Genomic DNA, 22,880 nt, shown 5'->3' on the forward strand with positions numbered 1-22,880 from the left:
AGCAAGAGGAACATATAAAAAATGAAAGATTCTCAAGCCATTGATCAGGGCATTTCAGCACCTCTAAGTTTTTCTCTCAAGGATTAATATTGTCAAATAAACTCATGAGTCAAGCAAAAGTACAAAAGACAAACTCATGCCTTCGTTTCCTTATATAACCTGGGTTCTCAAAGCTGGCGAGGTCCAAGCCAACTTCTCCCAAGATGCTCAGTTGGAACCGTGTTAAACAGTACGTTGTCTATCCTCTGCAAGACACTCCTGCAGGAGAGCACACCCGGAGTAATGACAAGATATTTAGAAATGACAACACAGGAGAAATGATGTGATCTGTCGTCCTAATTAGTGTCTGAAATATTGTGTTTGCACAGACGTGCTTTCATAAGAACACATCGTGCAAATGGCAAAGGTGTGGCTCAGAAGCAGTTTGCTCTTTTTAAATGAAAGAAAAGGAAAACCTGCTACTTTCTGTTATCTAACTTAATCTTCGCCTCTAATAAACTTCAGATGATCCATTCTGCCATAATAAGTAAAAATGGCCTTAATGTCCAAACTGATAGCCCCTTCCCACTCACAGAAACACATCTACACTCCTTTACATGGCTTCTTTCTCTTTAAAAATACTGCGAAAGTGTTTATAGCTCCTCAGGATTAAGTGTTGAGCCAGGATTATAAATATGTATAAATATGCAGATGTTCTATCGAATGTTCCTTACCTCATTTGTATTTTCGAAGTTGTATAAGATAACCTTTGTGCCTTTCAAAAACATCTTCTCACACCCCGGGGGGCAAATTACCTCTATTTTCATTTCCTTTAAAGTTAGATCATTTTATAATTAAGAACTTATTGAAGCAGACTCTCCTCACGTGTAAGCTACTCCCTGGGGAGTAATTTATGCAAAGAGAGCCTCTGACTTAATATCATAGAATCTAAAAACTATACAATGGATACCTAGGATTTTTGAAAGTCAATTTTGTAATCATTTTAAATAATCCACTGCTTAAAGGTTATAGTTTTATATAGCTTTAAAAAGATCCACAGTAAAAAATAACTTACAATGTCACTCATTAGGCTATTTCAAATGACAAGGTTCTTAATAAAGGAATAATAACTTGGCTTATCATATTTCCTATCCAAAAGCACTAGAAAGACCAGTTGACAGTGGCAGTAATGAGGACAGCTACATTTTTTTTAGCTCTTTACTATTTACAAGGCATTTCTATGTAAAATACCCCTTTGATCCTTACAAATCTCTGAATATTGTCAACTAAGTTTTATCCTTATAAACCAGAAAACATAAGATTAAAGATTCTGTCTTGGCCATGGTCCCAATCACTAACAGGTTAAGGACTGGATTCCAGAAGAACCAGACAGAATGACATCAAGTTCCATATCTTTCCCCTATCAGAAAATCTTGAAGACAAATTTGAATTCATGTAATCTGAAAGCTAAAAAAAAAAAAAAAAAAAAGTAGAAGCAAACATAAATACTTAATCTAGTAAGTATTCCAGGTGATGCTTCTCCTTAGGCTGTTTTCATTGCTGGTACTTTTGAAGTAATGTAGAAATTCAAAATTGTGTTCTTTGTTTTTACAAGAGTCAGAGAACGCAGTACTGAACAAAATTATCAGGAAATGTGGCTAATTTCTGGTTTATCACATCTCACATCAATTCAAAAGCCTCATTAACAGCCTGGATGCTCAGCATTTTCATATAAACTGTAGAGACATAATATTGATTTTTTTGCTTACAATGATGATTTGAAGTTTTGGTAAAATATTTAATTTCAAAAATTTATTATGATCCCCTAAAGCTAGGTATTACCCTTTAAAAAATGTGAAACAATAAGAAAAGGTGGGTAATGTCTTGCATTTATTTGTTTTGTGTATTTAAGAGTGAGAATCTATAGAAATACATCCAAGTGGCAGATTAATATACAAAGCATTTTGAAGTATATTTTGCATAATTATTTTAAATTAACATAGGAAATAGCATATTCTTAGTGTGTATAATTGTAACAAACAACTCTTAGAATAATATCAGAAACAGAGGAATTACTCCACTCAAAATAACCTCTATCATGATGACTTACAATCACCGTTCCGAGAGGTTATGTACACAGGTGCATAGAAGACATCCAACTCCATGGCTCACGTGCCGCCTTAATCCATACACATCCCCATTTTTTGTCAAACGTACTACCTTGTCTCACTTTCCAGGCTAGCAAGCTAGAAGCCACCTACTGCTCTTCATCGGTTTACATCCTTCCCTTGACCACAGAACCTCTCTCTGCCCTTGATCATCTTTTGTATTCCCTTCTTCCTCTCTCTTTGTCCTGCCACCGACATAAGCCATGCTTTCCTGTGATACCTGCCTTGGGACCTTTAGCCTAACCAACTCAGCTTTCTAAGTACTAAGCCACCATTTTCATTATTTATTCATCCTGTTCACTTTGTCTATTTCTTATGACAAGAGGGATTAGCTCCTCTGCCTAACCCCAGCAGCTCCAAAACCTGGCATCAATCCCTTGTGCTACCTTATTAACCACATGTGCATACAAAATTTGCGATTTTTCTCTGATTTCTTCATGTACTAATTTTGTTTTACTAATTAGGTTATTACTATATTTTATCCTCTGTCATAAGCCATTGATTCCTAGGGGATATATATGGCATGGTCACTCAGTGTTGGGCTCATTCATTATTGGCTTTTTTACAAATGAGCATCCAGCCACAAAATCGGTAAAGTTGTCATGCATCCATGATCTTGTTTTGTTTTATTTACTTATTTAAAATATTATTGAAGCTGGGCATGGTAACACATGCCTGTAATGCTAGTACTTGGGAGGCTGAGAAAGGAGAAACACAAGTTTCAGGACAGCCTCAGCAGCCTAGTGATACTGTGATTCAAAATTTAAAAAAATAAAAATAAAAAAGGATTGGGTGTATAGCTCAGAGGTAGATGACCCTGGGTTCACTCCTCAGTGCCATTAAGTAAATAAATAGATAAATAAAAATATTATTGATATAGACCATGTGAAAGCTCTGTTTTTTATTGGTGCACTGTATTCATACATCATAGTGGGATACAAACTTTTGTAGACATACATGCACACATCGCCCAGTCAGCCCCCACCCGATCCCCACCCCATTCTCTCCCCATCCCTCCTTCCCATGCTTGGCTTAGTGGTTGACATCTAGTAATATAGCAATTTATCCAAAATTAAAAATGATAATCTCACATAACAGTTTCATTTGTCTGATACCAAGCTTTTGATGACTTAAAGATAACATTTCAATATTTCTTTTTGCTTTCTTTCTTACCAGAGAATATTTTTTTCTATTTTTTAGGTGAAACTATCATATATTTATATATTTATTTTGCAGAAAAAAAATCTATCCTAATATGGAATATGGACTCTAGATACCCAAAATGATCTTGAAAAAGAACAAAGCTAGAAGATATATATTTTCTGATTTCAAACCATATAAAGCTACAATAATTGAAACAGTGTAGTACTGTTCTAAAGGCAGATATATAAGCCATTGGAGTTAAATAAAAGCCTAGAGCTAAATTCTTCCCTATATTGTCAAGTTATTTTTGACATGGTTTCCACGAATATTTGGTGGTGGAAATAATAATCTTTTAACTAAATATTGTTGAAAAATAATACTTACATGGAAAAGAATAAAATTGGACCCTTACCTAATCCCATATACAAATATTAACTCAAAATAGATAAAAGACCTAAATATAAATCTTAAGACTATAAACTTTTAGAAGAAAATCTGGGTCATAAAACCTCACAACATTGAAATTGGCAGTGATTTCTTGGATATGATTTCAATGGCACAGGCAACAGAAGAGTATACAAACTCCCTAAAAAAATAAAAAAAAATATTGTATATCCAAAGACAATGTAAACAGAGTTAACAGTTACTAATAGAATGGGATAAAATATTTCCAAATGCTATATCTGAAGGTATATTAATATTCCAACTAGAAATCCTAAAAATTAACAACAATAAAGGCAAACAATACCATTTAGAGATAGGTAAAAGACTAACATAAATAATGAATCTCCACAGATAACCAATCTTAGTTGTCTGTTGGATGGAAAATCTTGTTTCTCTGGTTCTGGTGAGTGTTACCTATTTCTTCTTTGTAGTTAATCTCTTTGAGTATTTTCTCTAGCACTGGTTTTGAAGACATAAATTCCTTCAGTTTCTGTTCATCATGGAAGCTTCTTATTTCCCCATCTAATTTGATAGAAAGTTTTGCTGGGTAGGAAATTTTTGGCTGGAAGTTGTTTTCTTTCAGAGTTTGGAATATGTTACTCCAAGCCCTTCTGGCTCTCATGACTTGGTTTGGGAAGTCTGGAGTGATTCTAATTGGTTTGCCTCTGAATGTCACTTGGTCCTTTGTTTTTGTTGCCTTTAAGATTCTCTGTTTGGCTTCCACATTGGTCATTTTGACATTTATGTGGCGTGGGGATCCTCTTCTCCGATCCTGTCTAAAGGGAGTTCTATAAGTTTCCTGGACCTGTGTATCACCCTCTTGCTCTATGTTTGGAAATTTTTCTGCTATTACTTCCTTGAAGAGATTGTTGATCCCTTTGGTTTCACTTTCTTTTCCCTCCTCTATTCCAATTATTCTTAGGTTAGCTCTCTTAAAATGGGCCCATATTGCCGGGCGTGGTGGCGCATGCTTGTAATCCCCGCGCTTGGGAGGCAGAGACAGGAGGATCGCGCAGGTTTGAAGCCAGCCGCGCGCTGGCTTAGGAGACCCTGTTTCCAAATATAAAAAAAAATGTAAAAATAGTTCTGGGAGTGTAGCCCGGAGGTAGAAGGGCTTCCAGGAACCCCAGTACCACCAAAAAAAAAAAAAAAAAAAAAATGGGCCCATATTTCTTCAATGTCAGATTCCTGCTGTCGGATATTTTTTTCTAGATTAGAAACTATGCATTCATTTTTGGAATGATCATCTTCTAAGAGCGAGATTCTGTTCTCCATGTGGTCTAATCGGTTGTTCATGCTTTGAATTGAGGCCTTTACTTCATTAATTGCATCCTTTATCTCTTTTTGGCTCTCTCTGAATTCTTTTCGAAGCACATCTATTATTTCTACAGTTATTTTCCTGATTTGATCTTCTAGAAATCTCTGATTTTCTGTTTTATTGCGTTCTGATGTTATGGGGTTGTGGGCATTCATTGCTCCAGTGTTATTCCTCTTTCCCATGAGTTCGGAAGTTTGTGCCTTCTCTGGGTTCTTCCCTTGGGTCACTATGACTTCGCTTAAGGTGCTCTGGATCTCGAGTCTGTAGTATCTCTGACCCCACTACTCCTTTACTGGGTTGTATCACAGAGTCTCCAACCCAGGGAGTCGATAGAGGCTGCTTTAGACTATGGGGGGTGCCAGGTTGCACGTTCTCCTATGGTGTGATATCTCTGCCACCGCCACTCCCCCACTGGGTCAAGTCCCAGGGAGTACAGTACTGGGATTTCTCCTCTGTGGCCTGCAATTTGACTCACTGTTCTTGAGTATGCAGATGTAGCTGTACTGGACTCGTTGAATTCGCTGCTGCTGTCGCCCGTGGCAATATGGCGCCGTTGCTACGCCCTTGGCCATGAGGCTGGCTTATTTCTTCTTGGTTTTGAGTTCCACTCTGAGTCCCTGCAGTGTGTGCTGAGCTCAGCCACTGGGAGCTTTAGATGCTCCCTGTGCTGAAAAATCCCGCCTGGCTGTTCTGCAGCGGCTCACCTCGGCTCGCTGTAGCCATCCGGTGAACTCGCCGCTGCCGCCGGCAGTATGGCGCTGCTGCCGCGTCCTCGGGTGTGAGGCTGGTGTATCTCCTCTGTGGCTCTGAGCTCTGTTCTCAGTCCGCTTTCTCTCTGGAGCCTGGTGATTTTTTTATTTCTCTGGTGATGGTGTTTTCTGGCTATGAAAGGCGCCGATTTTGTGGTAATGGAGATTGGTTGTTAGCGGGGCTCTTAAGCCCCGCTTTTCTCGGTCACCATCTTCCCGGAAGTTCATGAAAGCTCTTAATAACTTAAAATTTCAAGAGCAAAACAAGAACTCTGAAGACATGGGTTAAAGGTATTTCTGTGTCACATTTTTATTTTAATATATTCTACTCTATTATTTTACATGTGTTACTAACGATTATATCAAAATGCCTTTTGAGATATATAGATATATATATAGATATATATATAGATATATAGATATATATTTCTTTTTTTTTTTTTGCAGACCTAGGGATTGAACCCAGGGGCATTCTACCTTTGAGCTATATTAGCCCTATTTTTTATGTTTTATTTCAAAACAAGTTCTCATGAAGCTTGGAGGGCCTCTCTAAGTAGCTGAGGCTGTCAAAATGACTCCTTGAGTAATTAAAAAGGATTCTTATTTGCAAGGGTATAATTTAAATTCTGTACTCTAAGATTGAGTTTAAAAAGGAAAAAACAGTGAAGGCAAGAGTTTAGAAAACTTCTGGTTTCTGGTTATTTATTCATTTGTTTTTAGTTTGAGAAAATAAAAATAAACCATATGGATGGAAGGATATCTTTTCACTTAGAAGAAGCCTGGAAAGACCTTCAGATAGTACTGGGTGACCCCACGCCACCTCTCCCGCCCCAGGACCCTCCAACACAAACATCACAGCATTGAGGGGTGGGGAGGAAGACATTATCAACTCAAAACCTCTGTTTTCTCCTTTCAGCACAAATTGAAGTGATACCATGCAAAATTTGTGGCGATAAATCCTCCGGGATCCATTACGGAGTCATCACGTGTGAAGGCTGCAAGGTAGGGACTGTCCCCTGCACCCTGGGCTCACCCGGGGCACCCGTGAGCCCCCCCGGGGCTGGCACTGTCCCCTGTCTGCTGCTGACACTCGGGGTCTTTGGCTTGGTGGGTGGTATGTTGATTTTCTGTTCTTTTTGACTCTTTTTGTCTACCTGGTCAGCACCTCCTTGAACATGGATTCTTACTTAAAGGCTCAAATTCTTCACATTTACAGAGATATAAATACCAAGTCTTGATGCGTTAGCAGTATTGACTCTAGAAGACTCTAGAGCATTTACTACTGAGATAGAACTAAAGGATAAAATAGAGGGTACGCTAGTGGACACGTGTGTGTCCATCTGCTTGAGAAAGAGGATGTCAAGGTGGCAGGTTATGTACACTCTGCTGTCCTCTGTCCTCTAGGAAAAGACAAGAAACCTGGAAGCAAGGGATGCTAAAAGACCAGATAATCCCTAAGTCAACCACAAGTCGGCTTCCTCAGCCTCTTCATTTACCAATGAGGTCCTGAGGTATAAGCCAGGTTATGTCATTTGAGACCATTATGATTGACCTAGAGAGTAAAAAGCTGACCAAATCCACTTAGTCCACACTCATCCCAGTGGTGCTCCCAGGCAGATACCACCAACCCTCCTAATAACAGGCACATTCCAGGGATGAACTGCTTCTAAAGTAGGAAGCCGGCAGAGGAGACCTCATCTGAAATAACAGAAATTTGAAATTTAACGATACGTTTTTAAATTTAATAAATTCAATGCTTTGAGGGAAATAATGAGAGACTAAATATCAAAGGGCAAGCAAAACAGTTCTACAGCTAAGCCAGGCGTGTTGGCACACACTTGTAATCCCAGCATTTGGGAAGCTGAGACAGGAGGATCACAGTTCGCAGACAGCCTCAGCTACTTAGTGAGGCCCTTTGCAACTCAGTGAGACCCTGTTTCAAAAAGAATAAAATTCAGCTGGACGTGGTGGTGCACGCTTGTAATCCCAGCATTCCAGAGGCGAAGACAGTAAGATTGCAGTTGGCTGACAGCTTCAGCTACTTAGCGAGGCCCTGCACAACTCAGTGAGACCCTGTTTCAAAAAAATAAAAAAAGAATAAAAAATAGAACTAGGGTGTAGCTCGAAGGTAGAATGCCCTAGGTTCCATCCCCAGTACCAAAAAAAAAAAAAGTTCTACAACAAACTTTAAAGGGTCACGTGTAAACAGAAAAAAATAAAATGCACCTACCATCTTGCAGGAAAATGGTAATATACTAGCAAAATTATTGATGAAATCACTATATATATAAAATTATTATTGTTATTAATGGTGCTAGGGATTGAATCTAGAGCCTTGCACATGATAGGCAAGCACTCTACCCCTGAGCCACATCCCCAGCCTGCAATTATATTTCGATCTAAGATGCGAGCAAAGTGGATCATTAAGGTCAGTAAACTGAAGGAGAGGTAGTACAGTCATACACTCGAAGCTCTAATCTCAAGAGACCTTCAGATGTAAACAATAAAAATCATACTGTAATTGTCAAAAACTTGTGCTGTATACAAAAAGTGTCTTCATAATAGTCTCAGAAAGAGTGATTCCTGTAACTGGAGAAAAGAGAGAAGAATGAGAATAAAATGGGAGAGGAGGCTTCACACACTCATGCTTTTGATGGCTAGTGAGAATCCACACGTGCACAGCACGGAGATGTCCCTCGCATCCTGTTCTTCTGCAGAGCTATAATTAAGAATCCCATGTTCTCCACCTTAATGCAATTTTTTCATTTCATTAAGAAGAAACAATAAAGCAAAATTATAAGGTGGCACTTTTTTACCCTCCTTAAATAAGTTATTACTTTCCCTGAGCAGGTAGACAATCATTTTTTTTCATAAGCACTAGTAATTTTGGAATCATAAAGGAATTTCTACCAATTTGTTGGCTTGCTCTGCAATTTTAAGAGTTTTAGTTTAGTTTACATAATATCCACTAAGAGTGTATTTTTTTGGGGGGGTCAGTGTCAAAGTGGAGATATTTGGCATTTCATTGTATAAGCCTTATTTGGAAAATGTCTGATTTCAAAATATGGGGATATATTCATGTTAAGGAATAAAATGTTTTAAATAGTTACTTCTAAAATATTTAATTACTGGATGAATATAATTCACAGGTCAACAGCCAGGAATAATGTTTAGGTTCCTGTCATTCTCTTTGTAGAGGAAGAATCCACAAGCAAGGAATTTATGCTGCCGCTCTGAAGCATTCTCTGAGGTTTTAGTCAAAACAACTGTGTACCATGCTACATTCATTTCATGGGAAAACCCACATTTATAACTTTCTATTCTCCAAACAGAAAACTCAAAAATTTTCATTCAAGATTAGACATCCATGTCAGCACATTCAGTATCAACTTCTCAATTTCCATTAATACTGTTTTGAGTCAACACAAACAATCCATTTTAAATAACATAAATTCAACTCACACACTTACTCAATTTCTGTTCATTCAGAAAAATTTGAAACAGAGTCTCTTTTCGTGCCAAAAACCTAATTTGCAATCATGAGCAACAGATAAGCAAGAAACGCTTCATAATTAATGTCAAATTGGCCTTAAATTGTGGCTTGTAGCTGTGACTTCAGAAGAGACTTTTCTGCCAATTCTTTTATCCAAAGATAAAAAATAATTCTTTCTTAAAATATAAATTTCAAGCTATCTTTTTTTAAAAAATTTTTATCGGTGCATTGTGGTCAGACATCTTAATGGAGTACAAGCTGGTAGAGGCGTACATGTGCACATCACTCACTTAGCCCTTCCCTAGTCCCCCCCTCCCCTCCTCCCCTCCTCATGTTTGGCTTAGTGACTGACTTTGATGTGTTTGTGAAAGTACATCATGTACACTAGGGAATGTCCTTCTTCCCCCTCCAGTTACCCTCAGGTCATCTTATTTACTCATCTATGGTTTCTCCTTCTTCATCTAGAGTTCTTCCTATGACCCCTTTTCCCCCAGCTTCCAAATAATAGGGAGAGCATTCGATTTTTTACTTCTTGTGACTAACTAATATCATTTAGCATAATGTTCAAAAAGAAATCGAGTCATGTTTAATCAAGTCAAGTCTTGCTTTCTGAGTTTTCACGGTATAGAAAGTGCATCCTTTCTATCCCTGGGGACATGTGTATAATCTCTGTCCAGTCAAAATGAACAGTCAGGTATTTAATCATTCTGCCATCACTGGTACAGTAAATAAATGACATAAGGAAGATTTAGAGATGAAACCAAGTGTCTGTTGGATGACTTTGATCTCAAACCATACAATCAACTGGGGTCCTTGGCCAAGTTCCAACAGGTTGGCCAAGTTCCCTTGACAGGGCCAAACTGAGCCAAAAAAAAAAAAAATCGATGATATTAATCCTGTCTCTCTTTACACTCTTGGTGGTTTTTGCATTAATACTGATTTTTAAAACATTGTTAATATCATTATTAAGATATTAACTTTTAATCACTAACAAATTTGAGAAGTCCATAAATTCCACAGTCTAAGGTAATTGCCTCCATAGCTTAGCCTGGTTCCGGGCCTGCGCTACCCCCGTCCAAAAAAACTGAAACACAGAAAGTATTTGACAGAAGTCAGGGGACTCTTCAAGCCACTCAGCAAGATGAGTGTTAAGCTTACCACCCTCCTCCCACCTTTTGAGGATTCTTCCTTCCAAAAGATAATGCTGTGAGTGATCTTTTCCTAAAATTTCTCATGGCACCTTTATTTTAGACCTTCCTTTTGCTCATGGATTTGCACTTTTGCTGTTTTGCTGCAGGCAACTCAAGAACGAAATGATTAGAAAAACTGGTAACAGAGGGGAGGGGATGGATAAATGGCAACTTCCAGGTCTCTGGAGATAATGTTTCTTTCCCCCAATAGTGCTGGAGGGTGGTGCCCAAAGAAGTAAAAAATAATAATAAACTCAGCTGCAGATTTATTTAGATAGCTACTACATGGCCCGTGGCAGTTTATTTTATACCAGAAAGAATTAAACATTCTTCTATGAAAACCTCCTCTATTCTACAGCTTAAAGGCAAGAAAGAGTCAGACTTTCTTCTGTGAAGAGCTCCTCTATTCTATAGCTTAAAGACAAGAAAGACCATTGGTTCCGTTTTTACTTATTGCTATTTTGGGGTACTGGAGATTGAACAGGGGCATTCTGCCTCTGAGCTACACTCCCGACCCTTTTTATTTTGAAACAGGATATCTATCATTCAGTTGCCTCTCTACGTTGTTGAGGCTGCCTTAAACCAGCAATCCTCCTGTTTCAGCCTCCCAAGTGCTAGGATTACACGGTGCGCACCACCACACCTGGCTCATTGCTTCTTTTGTTTGTTGTTGAAGAATCCGTACTCAGTAGTTCCTTTACTAAAAGATATGACTGATTATAGGGTACATCACTGGTTTAAAAAGCAACTTTACACATGCATTCTGGCTAAATTTTTTTCAAATAAAAACAAATAATTAACCAATAAAAGCAAATAAAAAAACAAGGACAAATGCCTCTTAGAAACTGAGGAAACAGTGGCACACACTGAGTGCCACCTCTGTGCCACCGCGGCTACTGGTACCCGAGTTCCTCACCTCCACTGCACTTGGCAAAGCCTGTGCCCCTGCTCCCATCGAGGCTCATCATATCTGATTCAGCAGCAACACACTTATTGTCACTCTTTTCTCCATTGCACATTGCAGCAGAAACTATTTTCTTTGCAGAGGGCAGCATAGTTCACAAATGCTTTCCATAAGCATTCCTTAAATGAATGAATGAATGAATGAATGAATGACACCAGTACCATCGTATCTCTGCAAATAGCACACACTTTCTGTTTAGAAACATTCACAAGCTCTCCAAAAAAGAATGATCCAAAATAATTTTAATGAAATAAATTAATAAACAAAAAGAAAAACAAAACGTGACATTACATTTTTTGAATGAATATCTTTAAAAGTAAGAAGAAAATCAGTTCTGTCCATAGCAGAAAATGTAGCCGGTGCACATGTTGATGTTCCCCTTCTCACCGTTTCCCTCCACTTCCCTTCTCCTGTCTAGGGATTCTTCAGGAGGAGCCAGCAGAACAATGCTTCTTACTCCTGCCCAAGGCAGAGAAACTGCTTAATTGACAGAACCAACAGAAACCGCTGCCAACACTGCCGGCTGCAGAAGTGTCTTGCCCTAGGAATGTCCAGAGATGGTAAGGTGCCCCCTCCTCCTTCCTACTCTAGGGTCTTCAGGTGGAGGCTTCGCCAAAGTCGATGTAAGCCACCTGAAGAATTTTAAATGTGGGGATTGGGGGTAAAAAAAAAAAATAGAAAACCACAGTGCAAGTGGTGAGTTAAGAAGTCAAGAACATGTAAAGTAAGAACATATAAAATCTAGTCTTGGCTAAGAAGTAAGAAGAACGGGGAGATCTGACTGTAGCTCTTGGAGCCGCCTGTGCTACTTAGGTTAAGGGAATGCCACAAGGGTCTGGGTTGAAGGTGACCATCCAGGTTAACGTGTAAATGAGCCATTTCCTGGGACGTGTGGCTTTCAGAAGTAAAACCCAAAAGTCCCAGGCAAATAGGAGCCCTTCAATGTCTGAGGAGGCCTGACTGGCGCACAATTTACTTGCCGGATGGAGATGCCCAAGAGCAGAATATGATTCTGTAGGAAGCTGTGAGCTTGTCTGGCTGCTCCTAGAAATCCAGATAAGGATCTGGACTATTCTGAGCCATGATGAAGATTGCAAAGGACATAACAGAAGTCCAAGTCTTAGAAGGGCTGCGTAGGAGGTGTCCTACTCAGACTGTGACGCAAGAGCCGGCCCCTCCACGCCCCACCGAACTGGGTGCCTCCGCTCCCGATCAAGTCTCTTAGATTAATGAAAGAGGACAAATAAACAAGTTGAACAAAGATGTTCACCTGGTTTTTCTTGCATTGTTTAGACATTCACATATATTAATTTTCTCCCTACTGAGATTGGCAGATTAAAAGCAGCCCTGAGGCCGGGCGTGGTGGCTCACATTTATAATCCCTGCACTTGGAAAGTGGAGACAGGAGGATCACGTAGGTTCGAAGCCAGCCTTGCTGGCCTAAGGGACCCTGTTTCCAATAAAAAGATAAAAAAAAAATGTCCCTGTGTACTGGGGTCATGTGTCCACTGCATCCTGAAGGTCAGATTAAATAAGGAAACACAATGGGCTGGAATGAAGCTCAGCTGTAGCTTCCCTAGCACGTCCAAGGTCCCGGGGTTTGATTCCCTCCAAAAAAGACAAAAATATAAAGGCAAGCACCTAAGTGTTTATGAATGAACATCCATTCAATTCTCTTCTACCTGGAGTCTGAGACACAAACCATACCCCTGAGACTCTCTCTGTGTGAATCAGTCTGGATTCAGTGCCTCTAGTCACATTCCCTCTACTGAAGGTCAACTTCAAGGTGGTAAGGATTACAAAGTAGTATGGTAAAATTCAAGGCAGTGTGGACTACAGAAAGAAAATTTTAAGTTAAAAAAATAGATAACTAGCCAGATGTGATGGTGCACACCTGTAACCCTAGTACTTGGGAGGCTGAGACAGGAGGATAGCAGGTTCTAGGCCAACCTCAGCAATTTAAGAATACCCTCAGCAACCTGATAAGACTGTTTCAAACTAAAAAATAAAATAGGGCTGGGGTTGTAACTCCCAGGTAGAAAGCCCCTGAGTTTAATCCCCAGGACCACGCCAAAAATAAATAAATATTTGGTATTCACTATTACTTTGTATCTAGGGATTTCATGAGTTATTTTATTTCCTACCTTTTCTCTAATTCCTTAGTAAACCTAAATTTGTGTCATGCATAAATTTGTATTTGTTTTCCTGGGCTCACTCTTAGGGTAAATTTACAGCATTGTGTACTTCTACATAACTAAAGCAAATTAAGTAGAGCGAAGGGTAAGTGATCTTCAGAATTGTAGTGAAAATCGATGGGAATTTGAGTTGATGGTTTTGTACTTCAAATCTCCCACTTGGAGGCAGCACATCAATTGACAGTGTCTGGAAAAAGTTAATAATTGTGCAAAAAGATGAACAACTGGGTGTGTTTCTTTTTGTGACTTCTTCCTACAATCAGAAACAGTATCTCTTCTAGAAGAGATACCTCATGAATCAGGAAGGAGAGCAGACTCCTGTGTCTCAGGGCAAATTCAGTCACATCAGCTCAAAACCTAGGACACTGTCTAAATCACATGACATGAAAGAAATATGTTGGGAATCAGGGAGGGTCACTTAATGGATGGAGGTCACAGTCTGTTCCCAAGAAGGAAAAAAGTTATTGCAGCACATACACCTCTATGCAAACAAAAGCAACTAGTGTCCAATGAGGCTGGGATTCGTTTCAGCCCTCGGTCCACTGACATCCTGAGGCTTCCAAGAGCATCTTCCAAAATGCCTCCCAAGTATGTCTGTGTCAAACTAATCATGAAGAAAGATGTTCAGGGGCGGGGGCAGTGGTTGAGGATCTGAAGGAGAAGGAGTTCAAGAAGACAAAAATTGATTCTAAGATAAATAAAGCTTTTTTCTTACTATGAAATAAGTTAGAGAGGAAGTTGGTCAGTGCTTTGGTTATAAAGGTTATCTCACACTATATAAATCATCCTAATACTGGGGAGTCTGATTCTTTTTCCTCTGCTGTTGATAAGTAATACCTACTATGGAGTATTAAGGAATACCAACGGGAGCCAGATTAGGTGGCATATTCCTGTAATCCCAGTATTTGGAAGGATGAGGCAGGAAGATCACAAGTTGGAGGCCAGCGAGCAACTTAATAGGATCCTGTCTCAAAATAAAATAAAATTTTAAAAAATTATAAACTGAAATGTCTTTCTGTAAAAAAAAGAAAGAAAGAAACTCTTTGCTTTAGTTTTTCACGCTGCATTTGGCAAATAAAAACATGTTTTTTAGGAAAAATAAAAAGAATAAAAAATAGGTCTGAGGGTATAAGTCGGAGGTTAGAATACCCCTGGGTTCCATCCCCAGTATCGCAAAAACAAAGCAAAAAAAGGCACATCTCTGAACTGAAAATAATTAAAGTCAGGCCAGTTTAATTACTAAGCAACAAGAGAACTTTGTAATATGGCCAAGGATAGTAAGGTGTGCTAATATCCAAATGACAACAGACAGTCATAGATGATAGTTGTACAGTTCGGTTCTCTTCAAACCAAAACCACATGTCCACCGAGCAAAAATCTTTGAAGGAGCAATGACTTTGATTTTTAGTTATTCTAAGAACTTCCTTCCCATTTAAAATCCTATAATCAAAATAAAAATGAAGTGATTTCTGATACTTTTGCGTGAAATTGTTCTTTGCTTGTATGGTATTGAAATGAGTATTAAGAGCATACCATGAGCAAATACCATCATCAGTGAATATTTATACGGCACTTGAAGTGTGCGCAGAATTGTGCTGGTATCTTTAAGAGGCAGCAGTTTAACAAGAGGCTGCCTTCATCCTCAGGTGAACATCATTAAGAGAATAATCCCAGTTTTAGAGGAGCAAACACTTAAAATGTGTGCCATTCTCATCAATGGTAGCAATCAGAAGAATACAAATACTTGAAATGTAATAGGAATATGGCCTTTTTTAAAGGTCTAGGAATACAACTCATGTATTTATAAACAGTGACAAGGAATTACTATATGTCCGGAAAATTAGGTAGATTTATTTTTATTGCACCGCTATTTCCCCAAAATATGGCAATAATTTTATCGAGGGAGGGGCATAAAATTGAAACAGTGGCTCATCAGTATCTCTGAAAGGAATCCAAAATTCATTCTAGGATTTAGGATGAAGCCTGAAAATTGTAAAGTGAAGTGGAATTTTAAGCTGTTTTCTTTTCAAATATTTCAGTTACTCAGTGACCTGATGAGCTGATTTCTTAGAAAGGGCATAGCTTTTCTCTGTTGAGTTTTCTCATGTTTACCAGAGCAGAGCCCTTGGCAGCATACGTTTTTTACATCATTGGCTCTAATTATGAGGACTACAGTTAAGAGCACCATTCTGCATGTGCCAGCTAAGGGCCAGTTCTTGGCTCTGTTGACGGTAGATGGCCTCACCTGGGATGAGTGAGGAGGCCTGCATGGACTTTGTGTAGCTTATTCTTCAGCAAGCTAGCTCAGGCATGTCCCTGCCATGGTGAAGCCCCGAGATCATGCAAGCCCTTAAGCAAGCCTCGGTTTGTATTGCATTTACCAGTACCTCATTGGCCCAGAGCAGGTCAGTGACCATGAGTCAAGGGGTCAGCCACACCCCTACACAGAGATAAAGAGCGTTGCTAATGGACACGGAGCAGGACACTGAAGGAAAGAGGAAAGAGGTGAGAAGAATCAGGGTCATGAATGCAATCAGCCTGCCAGGATTAAGCATAGAACACTACATCTCTGCATTAGTGTTTGAAATGTTTCTTGTGCCGGGTGCGGTGGCCCATGCTTGTAATTCCAGTACTTGAGAGGTTGAGACAGGAGGATGGCAGATTCAAGGCCAGCCTCAGCTACTTAGTGAGGCTCTCCACAACTTAGTGAGACCCTATTCCAAAATAAAGAATGAAAAACAAGGGTGGGGTTGTAGCTTGGAGATAGAATGCCCCTGGGTTTAATCCCTATAACCACACACACACACAAAAAAAAAAAGAAGAAATGTTTCTTGCCAATTTAATTCTTATAAATGTAAATTTTATTATTTCACTTAAATATAGATATGTAGAATTTTAAAGCCAGGATTAAGTGTAGAGACGCTACGTTTCTATTCTCTTGGCATAAGTATTTCTCCTTGTCAACTTTTAATTGCTATAAATTTTAAACAAATAGATGCAAAACTATTCTACTAAAGTAAGTCAGGAAGTAGATCTATCCTAGCCCACAAATATTTTAATCTATAGGAATAGACACAATTATTGCATTCATTCCTATAAGGAAGAACTATTGTGAACCTACATGAATGTGAAGGAGAGGAGGAGACTGCAAATAACGAAGCATGTCACATTACTTTCCTGCGAGGGAGGATTTCAATCACTACGCATTATTTATTTTTTCCTGTACAAAAAAAAATTCCCCTAGAGATGATTTCAAGAAACATTCAAGGTATAGAGCACCGTAAAATTCTGTCCACAGACAAACTGGAAATCTCGTGGCACTTTGTAAGCAAATAAATTTGTCTCTGAGAAACAGAATCTAATAAAGATAGTGACTCTACAAGCAAAGTGAAACGCAATGACCCAAAGGACTCAAGACCTAGTAAAAGCAACAACGGGGATAGAAAGGAGAGTTTGTTGAGAAATAATCACCTTGCTCATCTTCATTCAGAAAAAATTACTGGATAATTACCAATTCATTTCCCTGCTTAGGCAGCATCAAAAAGACAGACTGTGTTGTTGTTGTTGTTGTTTTGTTGTTGTGTTGTGTTGTTGTGTTGTTGTGTTGTGTTGTTGTCATTGTTGTGTTGTTGTGTTGTTGTCTTGTTGTTGCGTTGTGTGTTGTGGTGTTGTTGTTGTTGTTGTTGTTGTTGTTGTTGTTGTTGTTTGAGGACTCAGGGAGAGTGTGGGTTTCTGTAAACTTAGACCTCACATCCCCGTTCCAGGCCTCCCCACCATTTGCTTCCTCTTAACCAGCACTCAATCGTACAACCACCACTCTCAGAGATGGGGGCTGTGGATTGTGGTCTATGTTCTGAACAGTCCATTTCCAGAGGAAATTTGGCAACTCTATATCAATGGAAGGAGAAAACGAATTGTGGAGTATTGCAGAGAGCAGACAGCAGCTCTCTGGAGCACGAGTCTCCTCTGTGAAGCCTGTGCACGAGAGACCTCTTAAGCACCTCACCCTTACTTTTCCTCAGAAGAGCAGCAACTGCCATGGCTGCATCCAAGGACAGGACTTGTTTTTACCCCTGAAAGCACTGTTACCAAAGGATAAAAAGACAGAAACTCAGGGGAGAGCCCTCAAGTTTGTCATGGTCCCCACCATTAGCAAGAGCTGAAGAGTGGTGGTATGCGTCTGTAATCTCAGTTCTTGGGAGGCTGAAACAGGAAGTTCGCAGGTTCAAGGCCAGCCTCAGCAACTTAGCAAGATCCTGTTTCCAAATGCAAAATAAAATAGGGATGGGGGGAATAGCTCAGAAGTAGAATGCCCTTGGTTTAATATCTAGTACCAAAAATAAAAAAAAAACATGAGCATGATGATTCAGGTAGGTAGCTCTGAGATGCAGGATGTTCACATGCTGAAAAGGAAGTTGACGATTTGTGAGGGAAAATATCAGTATCTAAAATGGCTCCGGAGGGTAAGCTCCAAAAGTTACGAAGCAATACATGGAGATGAAAACTCTCTTTATGTTCCTCCTTGATTGCCTGCAGAGCCTTTTCTTGTTTTGCCACAAAATGGCTGAGGACTTTTCTGGAAGGGACGGGCAAAATAAAACTCAGGGCTGGTAGGATGAAGAAAGGTAGTTATCGTTGGCTCGCTTGCTGGGCATTAGATGCACAAAATTTCTGTTTTCCAAGATTCCTATAATTTGATCCCCAAAAGCCATCTGCAAGCGAGTGATGGGATTCATTTAAAATGTGTTCATCACCCTGCCCTGCCCATTACTTACAAAACAGGGCTAACACTGAAGTTATGGGGTCCTTCCCAACAAACTAGCAACCCTAACGCTTCAGGGAGAAACCCAGTAATGATGGTTGGTAAACCGGGCGTGGTGGCGCACGCTTGTCATCCCAGCTCTTGAGAGGCTGAGACAGGAGGATCACAGGTTCACCGCCAGCCTCAGCTATTGAGTGAGGCCTCTGAAACTTAGTGAGACCCTGTTCCCAAATAAGGAATTAAAAATGGGGCTTATGGTGTATCTCAGAGGTAGAAGTTTCCTGGGTTCAACCCCCAGTACCGCAAAAATAAGTAAATAGATAAATAAATAAATATTGTTGGTAGACATTTTAATAGCAGGTATTATGTGTTAGTTTTGTGGGGGCTTCAGGAGGTTGTGAGGTTTTATTTTTTGTGTAATTGAAAAGAATAAGTCAATATGCCCTCTAAGATTATGGCAACAACAAAAGAATATCTAAATTGTCATATTTCTTCCTAATTTTTTTCTACTAGAGCTTGAACCCAGGGCATTCTACCTCTAACCTACATCCCCAGCTCTTTTATTTTTTTTATTTTTTTCCTAAAACAAAGTTTCACCAAGTTTCTGAGGCTGGCCTCAATCTCTGTTTCTTCTGTCTCAGCTTCTCCAGTACTGGGATTATAGGCATGCGCCACCATACCCCACTTATAGTTCAGATCTTAAATGCCCCCCAAAGGCCCATGTGATAAAGGTTTGCTCCCCGCATGGCACTACTGGGGGGCTGTGGAAACCTGTAAAAGTGAGGCCAATGGGTGAGGTCCTAGGTCATCGGAGGTGCTTCTCTAGAAGGGGATAATGGGACCCCACCCCTTCCTCTTTCTCCCTTTTGCTGCCCCAGTCTGAGCTGAACAGCCTCCCCTGTCACACATTCCTCACTAATATGCTGCCTCGTCACAGGTCCCAAAGCAGTGCTCCATCCATCCATGGACGGAAACCTCCAAAACTGTAACCCAAATGAACCTGTTTTTCTTGATAAGTTGATTATCTCAGGTATTTATTCCAGTGATGAAAAGCTGACACATTTAGACTTGATTCGATGACATAAACCAGTACAAGCACCCTCTAAAATCACCTTTCATCAAATATAGAGTGTAATCCAATGGCCTCTTAGGTTATGGCTCTAGGAACTTGTCTCTTTGCTCTTGAAGGGACAATCATCCGTGACCCTTAGCCCTTCGGTGTCTTAGGAGGATGCTAACCACATATGCCTTCTGCTTCTCTCTCCAACCTAGCTGTGAAGTTCGGGAGGATGTCCAAAAAGCAAAGGGACAGCCTGTACGCTGAGGTGCAGAAGCACCAGCAGCGGCTACAGGAGCAGCGGCAGCAGCAGAGCGGGGAGGCAGAAGCCCTCGCCAGGGTGTACAGCAGCAGCATCAGCAACGGCCTGAGCAACCTGGGCACCGAGGCCAGCGGCACCTACGCCAACGGGCATGTCATTGACCTGCCCAAGTCCGAGGGGTACTACAGCGTGGATTCCGGCCAGCCGTCCCCCGATCAGTCAGGACTTGACATGACTGGAATCAAACAGATAAAGCAAGAACCTATCTATGACCTCACGTCGGTCCCCAACTTGTTTACCTATAGCTCTTTCAACCACGGGCAGTTAGCGCCGGGGATAACGATGACTGAGATTGGTAAGTTGGAATCTCCTCCAAGTTTACTTTTGAAAATTCTGCTTTTGAAGGTGCCTGGGTCCTATTTAGGAAGGCTTTTGTCTTTTTTTCTTTTCTTTCTTTCTTTCTTTCTTTCTTTCTTTCTTTCTTTCTTTCTTTTCTTCAGTACTGAGGATGGAACTCAGGGGCTTTCTACCTCTGAGCTACAACCCAGCCCTATTTTTTATTCTTTATTTTGAAACGGGGTCTCACTGAGTCGTAAAGGGCCTCACTAAGTAGTAGCTGAGACTGTCTTCGAACCGTGATCTTCCTGTCTCAGCTTCCCAAATGCCCGGCTAGGAAGGCTGTTTTCTTCGTGAATTACTTGTACTTGTGGATTCTACTGAGAAAATAAAATGATTTTGAAATATATTCTAATAAATGTCGGTGTCCCCATGCCCCATAACTGTTTATTACCAGGAAAAGAAAAGAGAAGAAGTTATAAATAGAAAGAGGCCATCTGCAAAGAAGCTATCTGTTGAATTTGGGTTCTCACTGAAGGACAAATATTATTGGTATAAATCGGGAAATTTCAGCACATCCCAAATGAAATCACTAAAAGATATAGAAACTGCAGATCGACCCAACAAGTGGGGATCCAGCTCTCCCTCTGAGATAACTGGGGACAACCTTAAGCCAACATTACCTCACTTTTTCTCTTTGCAAAGGCAGGGGTAGACAGGAAGACTGCTAACACTCTTGTAAGCCTGAATCCAAGAATTCTATCTGGGATTCGGAATTACAGCAGTGGAAACAGCCAGCTCTGGAATGTCACGGAACACAAGAGTGACAGATAAGCTACTCCTGGGTGTGATAGTATCGCAACCCAATCTTCCTGGGGCCACAGTGCCCTTCAGCTCCTAAGGAGTGATGTTCAAGGGGGCCCTACCCAGGCACGCTCACCTCCGACCTGTGGCCACTTTGTCTCACCCTTCAGCTTGAGAGTCCATTGACTGTCTATCCAGTGAATCTCATTAACTAGCCACCATAAAAATACTGATGTCAGCTAAACACATTACCCTCCTGGGTGGTGGGGCCACAGCAGCCTAGAAGAGCTAAACCCAAATGGCTAAACCAGGCTCCATGGTAGCATTTAATGGACGGCGGGAAGCAGTCAAGGGCTCAGGAGCCCTAGAGGATGCCCCCACATCCCACCCAAGAAATAGCAGAGCACAGTGACTAAGAACCAGGCTCCCTGGGTTCTACCCCTGGCTCTATGACTTATTATTTAAGCCAGAGCAAGCTTCACAATCCCAGTTCACTGCTCTTCAAAAAAGAGAATGTACAGCTAGGCGTGGTGGCGCATGCTTGTAATCCCAGCACTTGGGAGGCTGAGACAGAAGGATCGCACAGGTTAGAAGCCAGCCTCAGCTACTTAGGCTCTCAGCAACTTAGTGAGACCCTGTTTCCAAATAAAAATATTAAAAAAATAGGTCTGGAAGTATAGCCCGGAGGTAGAAAGCCTCTGGGTTCCACCCCAGTACAACCCAAAAAGAGAGAGGGAGGGAGGGAGGGAGGGAAGGAGGGAGGGAGGGAGGGAGGAGAGAGAGAGAGAGAGAGAGAGAGAGAGAGAGAGAGAGAGAGAGAGAGAGAGAACGTATGAGTTTAGAGTTTCCAGGAATGTTGTAAGAATTCCAACATGTGGCCAGTGCCTAAAAACTCCTGGCTATTATTATTGGTACAACATGAGCTCCTTCACCTTCATAGGTGCCTGAAACCCACAGCATTCTAAGTTCATTTGTCATGATTTCTGTGAACACTTAGTGAAACCCTGGCTATATTACTGGCTACTGGTTCCAACTGTTTGAGGAAGAAATGATGAGACACAGTTATAAACCCAAAATGTTTTTTCCTGTTTTTAGTAGTTCAGCACAAGGAAGTGCTGTTAACAAAGAAACTGTAACAATGTTCACAGCTGTGAGACATAGACAACTAAACATCAACTATCACAGCAAAATCATTCAGTTATCACTGCTATCCTTGACCCTGTTTTTACTAGATCGCCGCACTTCACAAACATTTAACTCCCATGAACATCATGGGCTTAGAGCTGTCTCGTGGCTTCCTGGTGTCCTGGCAATACTAGTGTCGGTCAGTCCTAGGCAACCTAAAGCCAGAGACCTTGTGCTCAGCCATCAATGACTTTGCTAGAGGCTTAATATTTACAAATCCCATTGTAAACCAAGAGGGCTGGCCTTTTTAAGTGTAGACACCAACAGTGCATGAAAAAAAATAACAAAAGCTACCTGTTTTTTGTTTTTTGCATTTGAACAACTTAATATCTAAGCTCCTGAGTTTACTATTGACTTGAAACATATCTTTACATCCTAATGGAACAAAAACTCACAACAGTTTGGCAATCTTCTGCCCCATACCCAACTGGAAGCTCTTCTAGGTGTCCAGAAATAATAGTTCCTTCCTGATTTGGCATCCGCAGGAAGTACTACAGAGAGACAATATCAGCAAAACCATCAGGTCTGGATTATCCTAGACAAGTTCCTTTCCTTCTCTGGCCCTCGGTCTTGTTTTCTATGAAGTAAATAGAAATTTCTGTTGACTAAATAATCTCAACATTTATACAGATTATCTGCATATATACACTGACATGCAGAATGAACCCGCAGATATTTTTCTTAATTACTTCAAGATATCATTAGGTGCAATTCGATTGTCAGAGGAGATCTTCCAAATGTGGCCGACAGCCTAGATACTGGCTTGGCTGGTTTTTGTCAACTCAGCAATGCCACCTAGTGGACACAAACCCATTCAGTGAGTATGGGATC

The 22,880-nt window shown here is 40.4% G+C and overlaps 1 protein-coding gene across 1 annotated transcript in view; it reads left to right on the forward strand.

Moving 5' to 3' along the window:
- Positions 1-22,880, forward strand: part of RORB (RAR related orphan receptor B) — a gene marked incomplete at both ends in the record, with an annotated part of 72,728 nt that overhangs the window by 9,036 nt on the left and 40,812 nt on the right. Inside the window, 3 exons of the mRNA XM_080709195.1 lie at positions 6,718-6,803; positions 11,867-12,008; positions 19,678-20,079. Coding sequence (XP_080565321.1) covers positions 6,718-6,803; positions 11,867-12,008; positions 19,678-20,079 — 630 coding nt within the window. The remainder of the gene's footprint in view (positions 1-6,717; positions 6,804-11,866; positions 12,009-19,677; positions 20,080-22,880) is intronic.

This window comes from Muscardinus avellanarius (genome assembly GCF_963383645.1).
Source record: "Muscardinus avellanarius genome assembly, chromosome: 13".
Taxonomy (NCBI): Eukaryota; Metazoa; Chordata; class Mammalia; order Rodentia; family Gliridae; genus Muscardinus; species Muscardinus avellanarius.